This window comes from Chlamydotis macqueenii, chromosome 4 (assembly GCF_036417535.1).
Source record: "Chlamydotis macqueenii isolate bChlMac1 chromosome 4, bChlMac1.mat, whole genome shotgun sequence".
Taxonomy (NCBI): domain Eukaryota; kingdom Metazoa; phylum Chordata; class Aves; order Otidiformes; family Otididae; genus Chlamydotis; species Chlamydotis macqueenii.
Genome location: NC_141559.1, coordinates 29,204,529 through 29,224,185, shown reverse-complemented (window position 1 = coordinate 29,224,185; position 19,657 = coordinate 29,204,529). Strand labels below are relative to the sequence as shown.

At 38.9% G+C, this 19,657-nt stretch overlaps 1 protein-coding gene across 4 annotated transcripts in view; it reads left to right on the top strand.

Moving 5' to 3' along the window:
• Positions 1-19,657, top strand: part of RAP1GDS1 (Rap1 GTPase-GDP dissociation stimulator 1) — a 101,787-nt gene that overhangs the window by 42,646 nt on the left and 39,484 nt on the right. For 2 of the 4 annotated variants that reach the window (XM_086747474.1, XM_086747475.1), the window contains exons 3-4: positions 12,598-12,720; positions 18,672-18,797. In XM_086747474.1, the coding sequence (XP_086603600.1) occupies positions 12,598-12,720; positions 18,672-18,797 (249 nt within the window). Of the gene's footprint in view, positions 1-12,597; positions 12,782-18,671; positions 18,798-19,657 lie in introns of those variants that run through there. The other 2 variants (XM_086747476.1, XM_086747477.1) reach the window with 2 other exon arrangements.

Genomic DNA, 19,657 nt, shown 5'->3' with positions numbered 1-19,657 from the left:
GTATTTTGAAAGATCGTCTCATAACGTTTCTGGAAAGAAGTAGTAAATGCTTTATTCTTTATCTCACACCCAAAGAAAAATATGGGTATGTACTATTCAAATCTGGGAACAGTGGGTTAATTGGATTGTATAGGGAAATAGAACAGAAAACAATATTGGCCATTATTTTATATCAACATGTAGTGATTTATACCTTTTAAGAGCTGTCTCATAAATATTGTGCCTATCCAAAAAGTGCAGTTGTCCTAAGATCCTCAAATAGAGGTCCACAAGAAGGGACTGCCTGAGAAAAAGAAAACAAGGAAATGTAGGTTTTCTTTTAAACCACAGGCCTTCTGGGACATAATTATTGCAGTTGAAAAAAAAAAGATAAATGTTATTGCTGGTCCAGACATGCTGCGTTTCAGATACAAGAGGTTATAACACACATAAATAACCCAGTTTTGACAGATGAGAAATCTGAAAATCTGCTGAGAACATTATTTTTGGCTGTGATGCACTCAGTGTAAGAGGCTGAAAATGCCCACTAATCCCAGCCTTCAGCACCTGGCTCTGAAAAATGTCTGACATGTAATTGAAGTGCAAAGGCTAGCACATGCCTTTGAAAGGTTTTTTTTACATATATTTTTTGAGAGGCTAAGAATATGAGTTTACAAATTTGTGTGGAAAAAATGGTTAAGCAAAATCACACCTATAAAGATAGCTTAAGTGAGAGGGCGGGGCCTCAATTTTGAAAGGGATTTAGAAATTTTGGAAAGCTCTTACGGTTCAAAGAAGAAAGTTTAAAATAATGCACTTTACCTTGAAGATGTGGTTGGCTAAGGTGCCCTATTTTCTGTTTGTTGAGCTATGCGGATACCTGGTAACTCAAGGAACCATCATGAAAATTTAAAATTCATGCTGGAAACTGGAAATTTCAGCATTATTCTAAGGCTTCTTTGACATGTTATTTTTCTCCCCATAATGAACACAGTTTCTTTATGCTGTTTTGTTTTGCCCTAAAACATATTTTGTCTATATACTGTAGCCATGTTTTGTTTTGTTTTTAATATACTCACTGTGTTGTATCAGAGAGAATAACGTTATGTTACAAACTTCCTGGGCAACTGCTAGCAAGCCTTTGCCATCACGTCCTGCCATTTCAGCTTCATAGGGTTGAGATCATGAGCTCAGCCCTCCTACCTACAGCTTCTGTTCAGATTCTCTTTGAAAGCCACCAGTGGGTTTTCTGAAATGTGTTGGTTCCTATTTGATGGCATCACAGAGGAGGATGTGTTAGCATCTGGAGTGCTTGAGAAAATGTTGGATTTCTGCAGAGACTGCAGATTTCTCACATTCCTTCATCAGAGATGAAACTTTCCAGCCAATGCCTTGAATCTTCTGTAGGCACTTGCTTTCAAAGGCATCTAGTTTCCTGTCTTTAATGTTTTGGTGGCTTTCCAGTTCTCATAACCATATGTTTAACACAGAGGTTATACTTGAGTTGGAAATTCTTGATTTTATTCTGTTCTTTATAGCTGTGGCTTCCATATGTTGTTGAATTTAGTTAGTACTCATGCTCTTGCTATACTTGTGTCTCTTTTTCTGGTCTTCACTGACTTATGAAGATAACAGGTTCTAATGGAACAATTCCTCTACTGGAGCAGAAAAATGATGGAGAATTTAGAGATAATATTTTGTAATTGTCAGGGCTCAACTGAAAAAAAAAGAATCTGCTTCTCTGAAATTTTTAAATGTATTATTGTCACTATTAATCCCTTTGATTTATGAAAAAGAAAATGAGAGCTTTACCTATATTTATATATTTCCTTTTTGGACATCTTTGACAGTTCTGTGTACATAGTTTTATTCATTACAGAGTCAGATAAGCAGCTATCTGCTTAACTTCTAATACATGAGTGCCATCTGATTTCAGTGAAATCTCGTTTCCATTTAGTACACACAAGATTAAGGAATAGTCATTTCATCTTTTGTTTCCATGATCTTCTCACACATTATTATGAAAGTAAAAGATGTGCAACCCTCCCACCCCAAACAGAAAAAAATTAAGTTGTAGAACCTTTTGTCCTACCAGAGTTATTCTAAGATATAAACGTCACCTGAAATAACTTTCTTTTTTTTCCCATTGGCTACCTATTTTAAGGTTACTCCTTTCCCTTTCTGAAGCATAGAGAAAGAACTCCACATGTCACAGCTTGTTCAAGCAAACCTGTCCTTAACCACCAAACTAACCTTTCTTTATTTTGAAGAGACTTTGAGCAGAGTAGGAGTAAAATGAGGTGACAGTCATTTCAGGTGGATTGTAACCTGAGTAACAATGCTTTCATGACTGTGGATGCTTGCCCAGCATTGTAGCCTAAAACAAAATGGTGACAATCCATAGGGCCTATTCTGACCCTCACATGTCAGGATTAACTTTTTGCTACTGTTGTTTCGTATAAATAAAGAGGAGCACTCGGCATCCCCACAGATTTAATAGACATTACTAACAAGTAAGCTGTAATAACACAAGCCAGTGCACAAGCACGTCAAGTGGCAAGTGGCTTATTAAACCAACTGCTAACTAGTAGAATTAAGTTCAATGACAAATAGCATTTCCCTGCTCTCTTATTCCTCTTTGATATTTGACATCTCCCTTTCTTCTTAACAGCAGTCTCTATTCTAGGTGGATTTTTGATCCTTCTCATGTCTACCCTTCAATGATCCCTAGTCTATGTCACCCACTTGTGATCTAAGAAGGAGGAGGTGGCCACCCATGGATGTGTACTCAGACACAGCAAACACATGCCTGCATTTTAGTCCTGATATGTAAGTGTCCCAGCCTGAACACTCAAACAAACAACAGACATTTATGGTGAAATCTGTACATTTCTTATGAAAGGAAATGTACAGATGAAAGCTAGAATATCCTCCTCAAAAAGACAAAAACAGTATTATTGCTAATTGTCTACTGAAATCTATAGTTATCTGCTGATATTAAAGTATTCTTTAGGAAGATGGTGGCCTTAGCCCATGGCGAAGATTTTACTACTTTATTATTCCTGGTTTGCCTTGGAAACTACAAAAAAGTTAAGAGGAGCACTGAGCTGCCCATAGTACCTTGTACAACTCATTTTCTTTGTGTATAGGAGACATGAACTAGTGTCTGTTTAGCAACTGCTAAGTCTTGATCCAGCTTCTTTGGACTTCAGTGGTGCAGGGACAATGTATTTCATGTCTACTCAAACCAAGAGAGGGAGAGGGAATAGAAATGAAAAAGGAAGAAATGAAACTAAGTGGATGAGCAACAAGGAACAAAGTAGTGTGTAAGATTTTTTTAGAGGAAGGAGAGAAGTGGGAAAAGGGAGAAACAGATTTAAAGATAAAATTTTTGAAAGAAAGCAACAAGCTAATTGCGGGTACCTAAGCAGCAATGGATGCCATATCTTCATAATTCCCACTGCTTTTTACAACAACTGCTTACACTCAGAATTTCTATTGATTTAGCTCAGTATGTTACTGCAGCACACGTGTTTAGAGCAGTGAGTAAAATGAGTAAAAGGAATATAAAGAAAGGTCCCGATTCTGCCAACATTCCCATATATTCTTACCTTTAAGGACATGGATTCTTACATTCTGGCAGTCCCACCGAGCTCAAGAGCTATATTTGTATGTATAAAGCTATATACATGGCAAAGCATTTGCATGTTAAGAGCCAAAATATGTAGCAATTCCTTTGTTTTAGGTCACAATCAGTCTTGATTCTTATGTGACAGTGTATGTCAAGGAAAGTGTTTTTCCTTTGAAGATCTATTTCCAGTTTATTTCTTAGTACACTATCTTTGCCAAGTGTCATTTCTTGATGGGGAGTATAAAGATGTAAAATTAAAGGAAGAAGCATGACATACGCGTTTAGCTTTTGCCATTGAATGATGTTTTACAGCATCTATATTAGAAGAAATTAATATAACATTTAACGTAATTGGGAATATTTTGCATGATCAAAAAATTATTTTGATTGGCTTGTATGCATAAAATCATGTCTTACGCTCACATAAATGGTGATAATGGATTACCAAGGAAAAAAATTTTGACAAGAGCATTTTCATATATAGATATCATTTTGTTGAGAAATGAAGACAGTACATAAAAACCTGAGGAAGATTTTATATTCTGCTGCTAGAGAAGGCTTAGGCTTGCTTTTGCAGTAGTGAGGATGGAAACCATCTTAGTACAGATGCAGTTTCTGCTGGCTAAAACATCCCGTTGCTACATACAATACCTTACACCTACACCACATCCCTCAGAAAGTAACACTGCCAACAAAACAGACTTTTATTGGTTTTGTAGCTTTTGGCAGTATAGCTGCATCGGCAGTAACGATTTGCTGGTAGGAAGCTGTCAAACCAAAACTGCATCTTAGACCAGCGTATCTAGTCTGCCTCTGATGCAGATAATCTTTTGTAGTGGAGCCAGAGGTTCAAATTGAATTGGGCCTGCTTGGCTAATTAATTAAGCTCATTGCAGTCCGTTAAGTTTACCTCAGAAGATTTCTAGTCAAATGCCTTTCTGAACGTTGAGGATCCTGATGGATATTTTGTAAGAGGGAGTTTTGGCTCAAATACTGTGCTACAAAGCATTCCTTCTGTTTGCTGAAGAAGGATGTTTGTTGCATCTTAGCTTGTGAAGCTATTCCTTTTTCATGGCACTGTATACACATAATCCAGAAATGTTTCATCTTAAGTGCTATATATAATGTATTATTACAGTATATCTATTTAATTGGAACATAGTAAATCAAGGTGGCTGCTTTTTATTGGACTGCATCCCAGTAAATTGGCATACCCTAATGATACTGAATGGTAATCACTGTTGCTTTGTGGGCTTATATTTTACATAAATTCCTCTTAATAGTGATGTATTTAGTTAGTGCCAGATAGTTAAATGATGTTTGTCCAAGTGTTAAATTCCAAGTGGTGTTCATTAAATGCACAATGTGCCAAATAAAGATTAAATGTTTGGTTTTTTTTTTTCTTCACGGAAGGCATCAGTGAATAGCAGTTCCAGATAATAGAATTGACAAATGTCTTTTTAAATTGCATTTTTGAAATCCAATACTGAAGCAAAGGAAAAGGCTTGTTTTTTACAAAAAAAAAACCCCAATTTTATTTAGAGATCATGTAATTCACAATTTCAGGTCTGAAATGTCATTCTTAGTTTTGTCCCAGTGCCTTACGACTTACAAATGTGATCTTTTTTAGATTAGCTTTTCCTTAAGGTACTTTGGCAGCAAAACTTTTAAAAAAACATCAGTAGCTAAAAAATTCCTTTGGAAGAGTATGTCTACATACAGTAGATTACACTGGGCAGATTTTTACAGCAGGCATTTGAGCTTGCTTGAGAGCACTCTTAAAGAGATTGATTCAAAGGAATACGAAATAGTTCCTGCCTATATAATGCATAGTTTTCAAATCTGATTTTATTTTTAAACTAAATCAAATTTGGAGAAAGGATTTTACACTGTGGGCCTAGTATTTCTGTTATACAGATTGAAAAACTAAAGCATGAAGGTACTTAAGGCTTTACCCAGGATCATGTAATAAGTCCAGTTAGTACAAGTAACAGAGGAGGCAGATTAAAAAGTCCCCACAGGCTGAGTATAAAACATACAGATGCTAGTGGATGGCATTTGTACTAAGATGCCAGACAACAAATTTGGCAAGCTGAGGCACTAATAGCAATTTATTTCAGCAGCTATGCTACTAAAGTGGTTACCTCCTGCGGAGGGTGAGTCAGAAAGGGGGAGCGGGGGAACTAACAGCTCAGAAAAATCTGCCAAACTATGTGTCAGGGCTCTAAACTAGATCCAGTTCAGGAACTCAGGGCTTCTGAGCTGCCTAGCTTTAATATTCTGCCTTGTGCTGTGATATATCTGTGAAAGTATTGATGTGCATATTTCTTCATCAAAGGCAAAGCTGGCATGTATTTTTATTAAATTACTTCACTGGTACCTGCAACACGCTATTCAAGGGGTAGGTCTCATCCTGAAATTCACTTTTATTCTTTGAATATAGCTCTTGGAGAATTTAATCAGGGGGAATCGTGCAGCTAGTTGATTGGTGAATGTCTCTCCATCTGTCCTTCCTTCCTTGTTAGAGCTGAGATTTTAATTACAAACATCTGTGCACTGTCTCAGTTTCTTCATTAAAAATTGGAATTGAAGTTGCCCTGTTACTGCTGGCAGAGACAGAACAGAGCAAACAGCATGATGGAAACATTCACACAGCTAAGGGAGAATCCTTCCTCCCTGCCTTTTAGGGGTCTAGTTTGAAGGATAGGTGAGCAAGCAGGTTATATTTGTGGGGATCTCTCCGTGCGAGGAGAAGCATGCCAAAAGGAAGTTATATCTATACATTTATTTCTATATATAACTTATTATAGGGGTTGTTTTTTCCTGTAAAAATAACTCTTGATAATTGGAACAGTCTTTTCAGCTAAGGTATGTTAAGCAAAAGCTTCCTCATCAGTGGTGCATTGTTTGCTGCATGAGAGCACATCATTTGTTTCATTGAGGTTCTTTACAACCCACTGTTTGTGCTCTTGCAGTCAGATTAAAATCTCCATTTTGTGGTTTGTAAAATATAGTAGGATGCTGTGGAGAAAAAAACAATGCTTCTTGAGGGAGGCCGTATATGGAGAGAGCATCAATATTTGCTCTTGGTCATGTGAACCTTTTTTTACTGTGGTGGTTAGGAGGATGTGCCAGTTAGAAAGATAGCCGTTGCTCCCGTCATTCTCCTCACTTCTGCCTTCTGAAAAAGCAGATAGAAGGTTCCTTTCGTGATAGACGTGTCTCATCATTATTTATTCATGCGTTCATCTTTCTGATGAGAGCACATGTAGGAGGGACATTATAAAGCCAAGGTAATTTTCTGCAGTAGTTTCAGGAGGATTATAAAACATCTGTGCAGCTAGAAATACGTATTTTTTAAAATGAGTACATTGCAAACATGATTGGCTTAATAAAGAGGACAGTCATGAAGCTGCTCATTTAGAATTCCGTGGTGTGCCTCATTTCTCATGTAAAGCTCCACGACATGGGAATTATTGGAGTGCTGTCCTTCACTAGTGTTCGGTTACATCTCATAGTGCAACTTAAACTCGTGGTGCATAGAGAAAAGGAACTGTGAACCTCTAGTTTTCTTCTGCTAGAAAGGGCAAAGCAGTAGCACTTCTGAGAGATATGCCTTGCCTTTCCCCTCCCTTCCCCCTCCCTGCCTTTTCTTTCATTTGAAGGTGGACAAAATGATGCAGAAAGGAGAAAAGAGTGAAATAGAGAGGAGTGAAATTTCACAGGAAATAAAGCTGAGAGCGAAGAGAGTGTAGAATTTAATTTGAGACACTCATTGGATTTTTTTGCTATAGTGATTTCTGCTACTTAATTAAGCAGTCCTGTAGCCACGGTGCTCAGCTCTCCAGCTCTAATCTATGGCATTAAAGAATTTCCTGCCCACACCCTTTATTATTCTGACTTCAGGCACTGCAAAAACCATGAAAAGCAAGGATATTGACATTCTAATCACCCAGCTACAACATTAATAAGATTTTGACACTATGTGATCTAACATACCCTTTGTCTTGATACCTAGTTATACAAGGAGACATCTAAAGCTGCAGGTTTAACCTTAGAGGTTTTTTCCCCCAATTATGCTGCTGTGGCACATCGCTGGATTATATTGTGTGCAAAAGGGCTGTTTCTAAAGCAGCATTATTACAGTCCCACAGTTTCTGTGCTTTAAGATTGGGGGCAGTGGGTGTCCTATGGGTGGGCTGGTGCATGCATACTGAAAATCAGGCTTGAAAAGAAAGCATTTGAAATCTGGACATCATGTATTGCAAAAGGGTTTAGAGGTGTGGCACCCTAACACCAGACTGCCTAGATTGATAGGTTTCCTTAAGAGACAAGTTGAATAGATTTGAAAGGGGATGCAGTTCTGCTAAAGGACTTCAAATGGTAAGCATAAGCCAACTTTTTAGCATGTGATTAATGTTGGCTATAATTTCCTTTTCCCCCATTATAGAAAGCATTGGAGGAAATTACGTGGTGGAGATTTTGCCTAGATTTTTCCTGCTCCTGAAGAAACATTTGGTTTTACTTGCTCCAACTACAATTGACAATACATTGAAATAGCAATTCAAAAGACGACAACTGAAATAAGTTTTCAAAAATAATTTAGCCTCTAATAATTTACTAGGAAGCCCAGAATGAAATAAGCATGCGGTAGGTTCATATCCTCAACGAATAACACCTCTTTCATGCGTTCACATGCAGATAGGAAGCCAAGCAGGCCTCATCCAGCTTGAAGAGAACAAATAAACACAAGAATTGAGGGCTGCCTATGCTAAAGCAAAGGCTACTTCTAATTTTCAGCAAAACTATTTCTCCTAGGTCCAGGCAGTGGTGTGGGCACTAGTCCTTTGGCAACATTGGTGTATGATCTTCCACTCTTACATTCTGCAGAAGGAAAACCAGATCACGAGTTTTACAATCACAGTGAAAATACTACTACATAAACATGGCCCTTCATCATTCTTTCTAACAGAACAATGCCATACACACTTTTTCCTTCATTTCTGTCCCTGTCTATGTCCCTTTGCCTTCTATGCTTTTATACAGGAGTTGTGTTACATGAAGCTGAGCAAAAAAGAGCATGGGCCTTAATGGGCAGGCAGTGGAAATCCATGCTTCCTAAAGCCCCTGCCCTGACAACCATATCACTCTCTAGTTGCAAGTGGGAAAAAAATGAAGGAGAAGAAAAGCTTGGCTTGATTTAGGACAGTTATTTGCTTTTCAATGCTATCTGCAGCTCTAGTCCTTTACTACCATTGTTATACCTTCAGTGCATCCTGCAGAACGGAGTCTAGAGCTGCACACGTACATGAGCAGAGTCATACACAAGACTCTTAGCTCATGTTTCGGAAGTATCCATTAAGTAATTGTTCCTTTTGGGCACTTCTAAGAAGCAGCCAAGCTGCTCATATACATAGAGCTTCAAAACCTCTGACTTGATATTTTCTTCTAAAGCCATGTATTTCAACACTTACTACCTGAACTGAGTGTACAGTTGACTCCTCAGACAAGTGAAGGGTGGCTGAAGATCTTAGTTTGTACTTCCCAGTTTCCACAAGGGAGCCCTGTGCATCATTTACCTGTTAAGCCCTCCCCTTTTAAAGGAATATTAAAAGTGCTGAGCAAAAAAGCTAGATTTAACAAGGCAGTTTTAGGTTTATACATCACAGAATCATAGAACGGTTTGGGTTGGAAGGGACCTTTCAAGGCCATGTAGTCCAACCCCCTTGCAATAAGCAGGGACGTCTCCAACCTGATCAGGTTGCTCAGAGCCCTGTGCAACCTGGCCTTGAATGTTTCCAGGGATGGGGCATCCACCACCTCTCTGTAAAAAAAAAATAAATTTCCTAATATCTAATCTAAATCTATTTCCCTCTATTTTAAAACCATTACCCCTGACATATCGCTACAGGCCCTGCTAAAAAGTCTGTCCTCATCTTTCTTATAAGCACCCTTTAGGTCCTGGAAGACTGCAGATATGTAAGACATCTTGTTCCAATTAAAATGTCCTTCCTTGTATAAGCATTTCAAAAGCCTACCAAAAAGATTGATTTTCCTATAACTAAAATGTCTGCCAATTACATATGTGTTAAGAAATTAATTTGTATATTTCGGTACAATTGTTTTTTTCCACTATCTTTATTAGAAATTTAATATGATGAATATAGAATCCCTGAAAAAAAATATTTATTCTGCAGATATGAAACAGGACAATTTAGAGTAATGTGCATGAGGATGCAACAGTAATTTTATTGGCCCGTTCCCTTATGGTGCCTTATCTGGAGGATGTACTATAAACTACCTGCAAGGATTTAATGTCGTACTGTCATATCTCTATTTTGACACTGGATTAATTTGTATATTACACCAAGTGTAAATTTTAAATGTTCTGCAGAAGAAGAGCATGGCTCAGGTAGACTTGGAATAGACAAGCTGAAGTGCCCTGTGGCATATTTTACACCCAAGGCAATTACTGGCAAAAATGCGTCAGAGAGCACTGTGGCCTGCGTAGTTAGTAGCTGTTGTTCTGCCCGATGCCAGAGTAATGTGCTTTTCCTCAAACAATAATGCTTGAGCACTCAGGGTAGAGTGGAAGTAGGGGTGTCCCTGCCCGCTGGTAGGAGGGGTACGCTTGCTGCTGGTCGAATTAATCTGTCTTCCCACTTTTGTGACTAGCAAAGGTTTGACGTTGATACTCAGCCTGGGTAACAAGAACCAGTGGGATGTAGGTTTGAAGGGGAGAGTGTATGCAGGTGTGCCTCCTGTACTGCTTAAGAGTAAGAAAAAAGTCAGTGGTCTATTTTCATCTATGTAATCCCAGCTAGCCGATTACCGTCAGCTCTGCTAAGCCCTGGGCTTTTATTGGTGCTCGCTTGCTTATCTTAATAAAATAAATCAGTGCAGATCTGCTACACAAAACTGGCCTGGAGAAGCTTTTAATTTTATTTTCCCACTTCTCGCAAGATATATTTTATTTTATTTATGTAATTTATGCTTTGCACAGTAATGAGTCCGTCAAACTACAGATCATAAAAATAAGACTGGATACTATGTATCTCAGCAGCGTGGCAGGAGAAAATGCAGTAATGTTTCCTGCCTACTAATTGTGGTTAACATTATACGGGTTCACGGATGCCTACATTTCCAATTTTGAATTCTATACTTTCAGTGTTGAAGTCAGGGGAGAAGGAAGATCTCTTCTTTAACAGACATCTAAGATGTCTGGACTGGCCTTTAGTCCTGACATGATTTTCTCTGAAACCAAACTTTTCTTTCATCTGTGTATATCTATGGGAGAATATATCTACTAAGTATACGTTATATGTCAGAACTTATAAAAACTTCCAAATAGCCATAAGCTCCTTTGCATTATGTCTTCTGAAAGGGTTTCTTAGTGCATTTAAAAAATTGCAGTTAACCAGATTGCGAACAAATTAATAATAATTAGCGCTTATATTATGCACGGTATTTGAAATTATCAGTCTTCACTTTACACTTAATCTGTTTGAAATCAGATGTCATCACTGAGATATTGTAAAGGAGTAGTCCTAGCCAAAGACCAGCATCCCAAGATGGAATTGAGTACAGAAATACAGAGGCATAAATGCAGTCCAGACTTGGAATTTCTCTCCTTCTAGTCCATTTTCTGTCACTTAGATGTCACTGGCTCCCAGCCAGCAAAGAGTTCAAGCCCTCCCTTTATTGAAAGATGCTATATAAAACCAAACTCCATTGATTATTACTATAGCTGCTAAGCCTGACTGTCTTAATAGGTTTTACACCAGAGTAAGGGTGCTTCTAAGAAATTGCAGAAAGTGGTGCTCAGAGGCCTGTCCTCTCAACTCTGAAATGTCTACATCTGTTTCTCACAATTACTGGCAAGCTGTAGTGATTTTTTTTTTTTTTTAATTTTATCTTGCACTTACTCTAAGGCTTTTATTGTAAGTGATGTGAGGGGGATTGTGCATGCTGTGGTGCTTAAAAGTGCCCCTGTGAGACAGGGTTGTAGAACAACAGACTTGCGTTCAGGTGGATTTGTTTAGCTTTGCAAGAGTCATCAATTAGAGCATCTCACAGCCACCTTTGGAGAAAGCAAGTAACTTCCATTATGAATGGCTTAAGGAGTCACGCTGCTTTCTAAAGTCATCTATTCATATTGTATGTCACGCTAATATTCATCTCAAATACACCGTTATTTGAAAGCATTGGCAAAATACGTTTTAGCGTCTAATACCTTATCTTTAACTGCAGTTGAATCAATGTTAATTTTCTGTTTGTTACAGAGGTGTTGACAGCAGTGCTAGGTGGGAGCCCTGTTACGGACCAGCTGCACAATTCCTCTCTACTACAGGCAGAAAGAGGAAAGGTTTTGCCCCAAATCTTTCAACTCTATGACAAGAAACTCTGTGTTATTTTTCCCTTTTCCTTCTACTGAGACTATAGTGGAGCTTCTGTAGCTAGGCAGAGTAACACAGATTATATTCAAGCTGAGCGCAAGAGGAGTCTAGACCAGAATCTGCTTTGCTCTCCCTCTTCTCCAGTTTCTGACTCCTACACTGCAGTAAGCTGTGCCCTCAGCTGTAAGGATTTCCCCCATCATTCCTTGAACATTTCCAAAAATTCTTCACTTCAGAATACCATTTCTTGATTTTTACATAGTACTTCAGGCTGCTGCATATCACTTTATGACCTTTAGTCTTTCTACCAGTCTCTCCAATAGTTTCCTAGGCCTGAGTATGTATGGGTATTTACTCATATAACACAGAGTCACCTTATAAAGATCAATTGATTAAGAATGGCGAAGTATTAAGTTCTGTGAGCACATCATATAAAAAAAAATATATCACTAAAATAGCAGTTGGCTTCTTATGTGGAAAAATAACTTATTGAATAATTACCTTTGAGAAGACTTAACTTCCCTTCTATTTTTCTTTCTTTTCTTCCCCAAAGCTGATGCTCAAGTCATTTTTGTGTGATATGTTTTTCAGATACGGAGACAAGTGAAAAAATCCAGCAAAGTGGAGTTCTTCAGGTGTTCGCGAGTCTGTTGACGCCACAATCTTCCTGCACAGCAAAAGTAGCTAACATCATAGCAGAAGTAGCCAGAAATGGTGAGGTTTTCTACAAGAACTTTTCTGCTGGAACATCTTCAGTTTTTCACCTCACTTGTCAGTATGTTTTACTTCATTTATGTTTTCATTTTGTAGATTAGACACCTTTCATATGCTTCCCTTTCACTCTTTTTGTTTCATCAAATTTTGTTTCTCTGCTTTTTAATACAATCAAAAAGCATTTGGCTGCTGGATTTTTTTTAGTCCTTACTTTCATGCTATTTCATTTTTAAGACAATCAATAGTGTAATTTATTGGGCAGAAATAGCATGCCACTGGCTTTATGAAATGCATATAGAATAAAAAGATATGCATTATTTGTGCATCCAGTTACACAAGGTGAACATAGTTACAACAGTAGTATATATACAAGTGATTAAGGGATAGTATTTGGTCTGAGATTTGTGATAACATTATTACCATTTATGAGGCCTTTGATACTTCGTCGGCGAATCTTTGTCGGCGACATGGGCAGTGGGATAGAGTGCACCCTCAGCAAGTTCGTGGACGACACCAAGTTGTGTGGTGCCGTCGACATGCTGGAAGGGAGGGATGCCATGCAGAGGGACCTTGACAGGCTGGAGAGGTGGGCCCGTGCCAACCTCATGAAGTTCAACCAGGCCAAGTGCAAGGTCCTGCACCTGGGTCATGGCAATCCCAGGCACAAATACAGGCTGGGCGGAGAATGGATTGAGAGCAGCCCTGAGGAAAAGGACTTGGGAGTGCTGGTGGATGAGAAGCTTAACATGAGCAGGCAATGCGCCCTTGCGGCCCAGAAGGCCAACCGCATCCTGGGCTGCATCAAGAGGAGAGTGGCCAGCAGGTCGAGGGAGGTGATTCTCCCCCTCTACTCTGCCCTGGTGAGACCCCAGCTGGAGTACTGTGTCCAGTTCTGGAGCCCCCAACACAAGAAGGACATGGACCAGTTGGAGAAGGTCCAGAGGAGGGCCACGAAGATCATAAGAGGGCTGGAGCACCTCTCTTATGAGGACAGGCTGAGAGAGTTGGGGCTGTTCAGCCTGCAGAAGAGGAGGCTCCGGGGAGACCTGATAGTGGTCTTCCAGTACCTCAAGAGGGCCTACAAGAAAGATGGGGAAAGGCTGTTTAGCAGGGCCTGTTGCAATAGGACGAGGGGTAATGGTTTTAAAATAGAGGGGGGTAGATTTAGATTGGAAATTAGGAAAAAAATTTTTACGATGTGAGTTATAGAACACTGGAACAGGTTGCCCAGAGAGGTGGTGGAGGCCCCATCCCTGGAAACGTTCAAGGCCAGGCTGGATGAGGCTCTGAGCAACCTGACCTAGTGAGGGATGTCCCTGCTCCTTGCAGGGGGGTTGGACTAGATGACCTTTGAATGTCCCTTCCAACCCTAACTATTCTTTGATTCTATGATACCAAAGTAAAACCAGTTAGTCCTACCTAAAGTGCATTAATATGTTAGAGTAAGAGCCCAAGATCCCAAATGAGAATTGGGGGTCCATTTTGGTGTGTATTATATACATACAGACATACAATGTAGGAGATAATCTAAAACTATTTAAACTTTTTTCTTTAGAAAAATTTAGAAAGAATTATCTTAAAGCCCACTCAGTGCCCTACATACATTGAACTCAAAAAAAAAAAAAAAAAAACCACCTCATACCTGCAGGCAGGTGCTCCTGGCAGACCTTGTGACAAGGATAGAGGAGGTTTGTGGCTGACTTTTTTACTCATGTATCTTTCTCCCTCTGTAAAATCTCATACTGATGCCTCTTCAGGGAAGGGCCTACATTATTGCTGACTATTTCTACATCCCACCTCCCCCCCACACCCCCCCCCCCCCCTTTTTTTCTTGGAGTCACAATGCTGCAGCTTCTTACTGATAGCCTCTGAGTGACCTCCTCCACCTAATTCCCTGATTTTGAGACAATGCTATATATGCATATTCAGGAACAACATTAACAAGAAAAGAAGATATACTTTATTAGTTTTTAAGTTTTAAAATTATTTAGGTAAATTGCCAGTAAAAAAAGTAAACATAGAAATTTAAACTTACAAATGTTTCAGAATGATAGAGATTCATGCAACCATACAACTTTTTCTGTACTTAATAAATTTGTAATAAGTATATTTATATTACTTTAGTCAACTGTGTGTCCTCACAGTTAGCCCTTTTAGCTCCTAACTCAGAAGGGGGAAAGTTAAAAATAAAAACAGTGTTCACAATAGCTTAACTAATTACTATGCATTGTTTCCTGCAAGATTCTCTTACAGAACATTTTAGCCAGTGTCTTTCAAATCTGAATTAATACATGAAATCTCTAATAGTTTCTAATGTATCCTTTTCCCTGCCAGCTTTTAAATTGCTGTTATGAGTTCACTCTTCAGAAGAGCTGGCATTTTACCTGGTTCATCATACAAAATTGCTTTTGTCTTTTTCTTTGAGTTATTAGCAGGTGTAACCGGGACCTCTGGCAGCCAAGATTAAAGGGAAGGTATTCAGAAATTATTTAAGGTGCCCAGTGCTTTCAAGACTGAAATGAGCTGGGTGGATCTCTTTGGATTCTACCTCTGTTGAAATAGTTGCTTAAGTAGGATAGCAGGGAACACCTCATTTGAATTCCGTTATTTCTTTGTCCTCTTACGTAAGAATACAAGTGTTTCGTGCTTATATGGCACCTTTTTTTCAACAAGCTTCAGGGGACTTGGAGAAATCTGTGTTATCAACATCCTACAGATAGCAGGCATTAAACCCAGGTAATTGAACTGATTTCCCTATGGTCGTGCCATGCAGCACTGGCAGAGCTGTGAGTAGTGCCTCTAACTCTGAATCTGGGCTTTACTGATAAAAGAGCATCTTTTTCTTCCCCAGTTCTTATTTTCCTTTCTGATTCCCCTTGTCTGATCCTGCACCCACACACATCTGGTTACATCAAATCCTTCTACTTGCCTTACTGGTTTTGTCATGTTTCATCTCTTTTGTGCCCTTGCTCTGTTTCACCTCTCCAGCTCACATGACTCTTCCTCCTCTCAACATGAGCTTGTGTTAGTCTGTCCCATCTATAGAAATCCAAACACACAAAATCATGTTCTCTTGCCATTTTCCATTCAACTGTGACATAGTGAAGACTCAGATGCACTTGCTATATGGAGTTTCTCTCTCCACTGTGGACCTTTTAAACCCTTTTCCGAGGTCTTTTGTCTCCTCTTCTTTGCCAGGTGTAGCAATAGGAACATCATTTCATGATCTGTCATACTACAACACAATTACATATCTCTTTCAAAATCTTGTCCTCCTTTGCTTTATGTTACTCTGTCCTCAGTGGTTCTCCTCCTAACTTCTTAAGCAATTCTTTACTATTTCCTTCAAAGGATCTGCTTAATTTCCCCACCAGGTTAGTGGAAACCCTCTAAATGGTTCTATTCTTGATCACCTTCTCTTTTTTCTTTACTTCTATGTAGTATCACCTGCAAATATAATTGCAGTTACCACATTTTTGTTGCTCTCAGATATATTTTCCTATATATGGCACCATTTATTTTACTTCTTACATGACTTTGATAAATACAAGTTTGCTCAGCGTATTGCCTAATTATTTTATTGCTGAATAGGGGACTGAAATCTTCTGCTCACTCCAAATGGAGGGAGGATGGAGGAAGGAGATCTTATGCCTTTTCACCACATGAGCAAGAACCCAAACGTACAACAGAACAGACTGAGGCCTCTCAGTCTTGTAGGAAAGAACAAATTCCATTTGCTGTCACAGACTAGGAGTGAAAAAAAAATAATCTAACTGTGATGATGTAGAGACTATGGTAAATTAGTAAGTGTAAAAGAAAGTGATGCAGGGAGAAGCTGAGGAACAGGGAAGAGTTCTTGTAGACAATTAAAAGAGGAAGAAGCTGAGGAAACACAGAAGACAGAGGAACATAATACATTTCATAAATAAAGATGGAGATGAAGATGAAAGCGAGTGATAATAAAGAAGTAGATAAAAAGTTAAAAGGACATAGCAAGACCAATTTTAAAGAACAGATATATCTGATATCTGTTCTGTTCATTACAATGGATACCATTACCATTTATCACAATGTAGCATCTGTCTACAGTTTTAAAATGTTACAGTATCTTAGGAAGGTGGGTCTATTGTGCTGACTACTATCTTCTGTTGGACCTGTGCAAGTGTATAGGTATTGCTGATTCTACTTCATCCCGTGAGGATTGCTTTATAATCACATGAGGATTGCTTACCTCTATGACAATTACGTCTTCTGGTAAAACAACACTGCAAGATTAACTACAGAAGGTACAAGATTTCGTAGCTACAGAAACATCAAAGAACATTGTAATAGGTGCAACAAAGGTAGTATTTAAGAAGATGTGTTTGTACTTCAAGCATGGTATGAAATCTTTGAGTTATTAGCATGAGGGGTTCTGTTGATCCAGAATCAGAAAAACTTTCTCATCTCTTTTTATGGGGAGTGTACACTCTGGTTCACTCTGTCTCATAAATGACTAAGTAACATGAAGGTATACTGGCTTTGGAAGATCCAACATAGTCTACGATCAGGAAGAAACATAACATACAATTCACTACAAATGAAAAACATGTTGACATTTTGCCTGTTACAATGCTACATCTCTGAAGAATGCTCTGTAGTAAACTATTAATCATAGAATCATAGAATCTTAAGGTTGGAAGAGACCTCCAAGATCATCAAGTCCAACCATCAACGTAACACCACCATGCCTACTAAACCATGTCCTGAAGTGCCATCTCTACACGTTCTTTGAACACCTCCAGGGATGGTGAATCCACCACTTCCTTGGGCAGCCTGTTCCAGTGCCTGACCACTCTTCCAGTAAAGAAATGTTTCCTGATATTCAACCTAAACCTCTGCAGTCGCAACTTGAGGCCATTTCCTCTCATCCTATCACAGTTACTTGGGAGAACAGATCAATATCTGCCTCCCTATACCCTCCTGTCAGGTAGTTGTAGAGAGCAATGCGGTCTCCCCTCAGCCTCCTCTTCTCCAGACTAAACAATCCCAGTTTCCTCAGCTGCTCCTCATAAGACTTGTGCTCCAGACCCCTTAACACTCCGATGGTGTTAAGTAACACTGTTGGTGCATCAGGTCGTTGCTTGTGTAGACTTCCCTTGTAAAATATGCAGCACAGTGCCTGCCTAACTATAACTTCTTCTGGAGACCAGTCCTTCGTCTCTCTGACACCACAATAATTCTCTATGACTTGCACAGATATGAAATAATACCTTGGTTCTTTGTGACTGGGGGACATAGCAGGAAGGAGGGACAGAAAGGCAGAGCTTCCCAGTGGATGGGTCCTCTAGCTTTCCTTTCATGGTGAGCATCAGTTAGGAAGGATACAGACCTTTGGGCTCACATAATCTCTCTTATATTTATCATTCTTTCTTTTTCTTTTCCTTTCCTTACCTTCCAGGTAAAGATCCTGTTACTTAGCTTTAATTCATGGTGGATGTTTTTTCTTTAAAAGTGAAAGTTTTTCAGGAGTTCTAATTATGGCAACACAGAGTAAGAAGTGCTGCTTATTTTGGAGTATGAATACTAGCTTTAAGTCATCTTTTGTGTAATTTAGTAATTCTAATTTATGTTTAATTTGTTGGGGTGGAGAAAAAGGTGGTGAATTCACTGCTCTTTTCAGCGCTTCTCTATGATGCTAAAAACATGCTCAGTCTGAGCTATGTTAAATTAGTTTCCATGGAAGTCAATTAAATACTCTTAATTCCTTCTAAATTAATCAATAAAAGCAAGAACATAAGCCCAAATCCTGACTTGGGTTTATTCTCTAGAAACTTGCATGAGAACTTACCTTGTTTGTCTCTGCAAATGTTTACTCTCTCACAAAAGGCCCCGTTGCAATGCCAACGTAACTAGAAGGGATGAAACTGAAAATAGCCGGCTTGCTTTAACAGGGTTTGCATTATTTGCAGAATTTATGCGGAACCCTTGTGTGGATGCTGGGTTGGTCCCTCCTTTGGTGCAGCTGTTAAACTGCAAAGACCAGGAAGTATTGCTTCAAACAGGACGTGCCCTGGGCAATATATGCTACGATAGCCGTGAGTGTTGAAATATGCCGTATCTTGTAGGAGGGAGGGGAATGTTTTGGCGTTCTGTACATTGTGTAGTAGGGAATCGTTTTCCTCTTTTCTTGATTTTTGTTAACCACACTTGACTCTTCTGATTGTATGGGACAATTCTATGTCACACTTGCGTTATGCTTTTATGACAAAAAGATTTTAAAAACCTGTTTCAATATTGTGATACAACTGGATGTAAGAATAGAAACGATCTGTGATCCTGGGTTTGCGGGTTTTTTTTAAACATAATGAGCTAGGTTTTCAAAGAGTGGGTGCTACATATACAGAGGCCTGAATAGTTAATTTTTCCTCAAATAAATGTCTCAGGAGGGAGTATTCATATTCTGCCAGTCTCAAAGCTGTGCAGAGCTACGTATGTTGCTGAAACGATGTCTGAGTTATGTTACTGATTCTCAGAATTCTTACGTGGCTGATCAATTGCTCCAATTGGTATTTTTGGTAGTCAGGGGTTATGAGGGGGTAGGGGGTGAGGTTTTTTAGCTTTTTGTGAGCACAATAAATTTTGCACTGCCAAGCAGTTGAATTTTGAAATGCAGTTGTGACTCCATGTGCTGATTACGTGCATGGATATGTCATTTGCAAAACTAAACCAGTGCTTGCAGTGTTTTGAAAATGCAGCCTCATTATCCCTCACTTTAAATATTTTGATAAAAGCCACTACATGATAAATATGGTACAGAGGCAGAGATGCCAGGAACATCTTTCTATGTTCATGAAGGAATTAGAAGCCTATGGATGTCTGCAGATGGGAAGTGAGATGAAATTGTAAAAGCATTTTGTTATCTTGAGATTTAGTACCTTATTTCATGTGGCAAGAA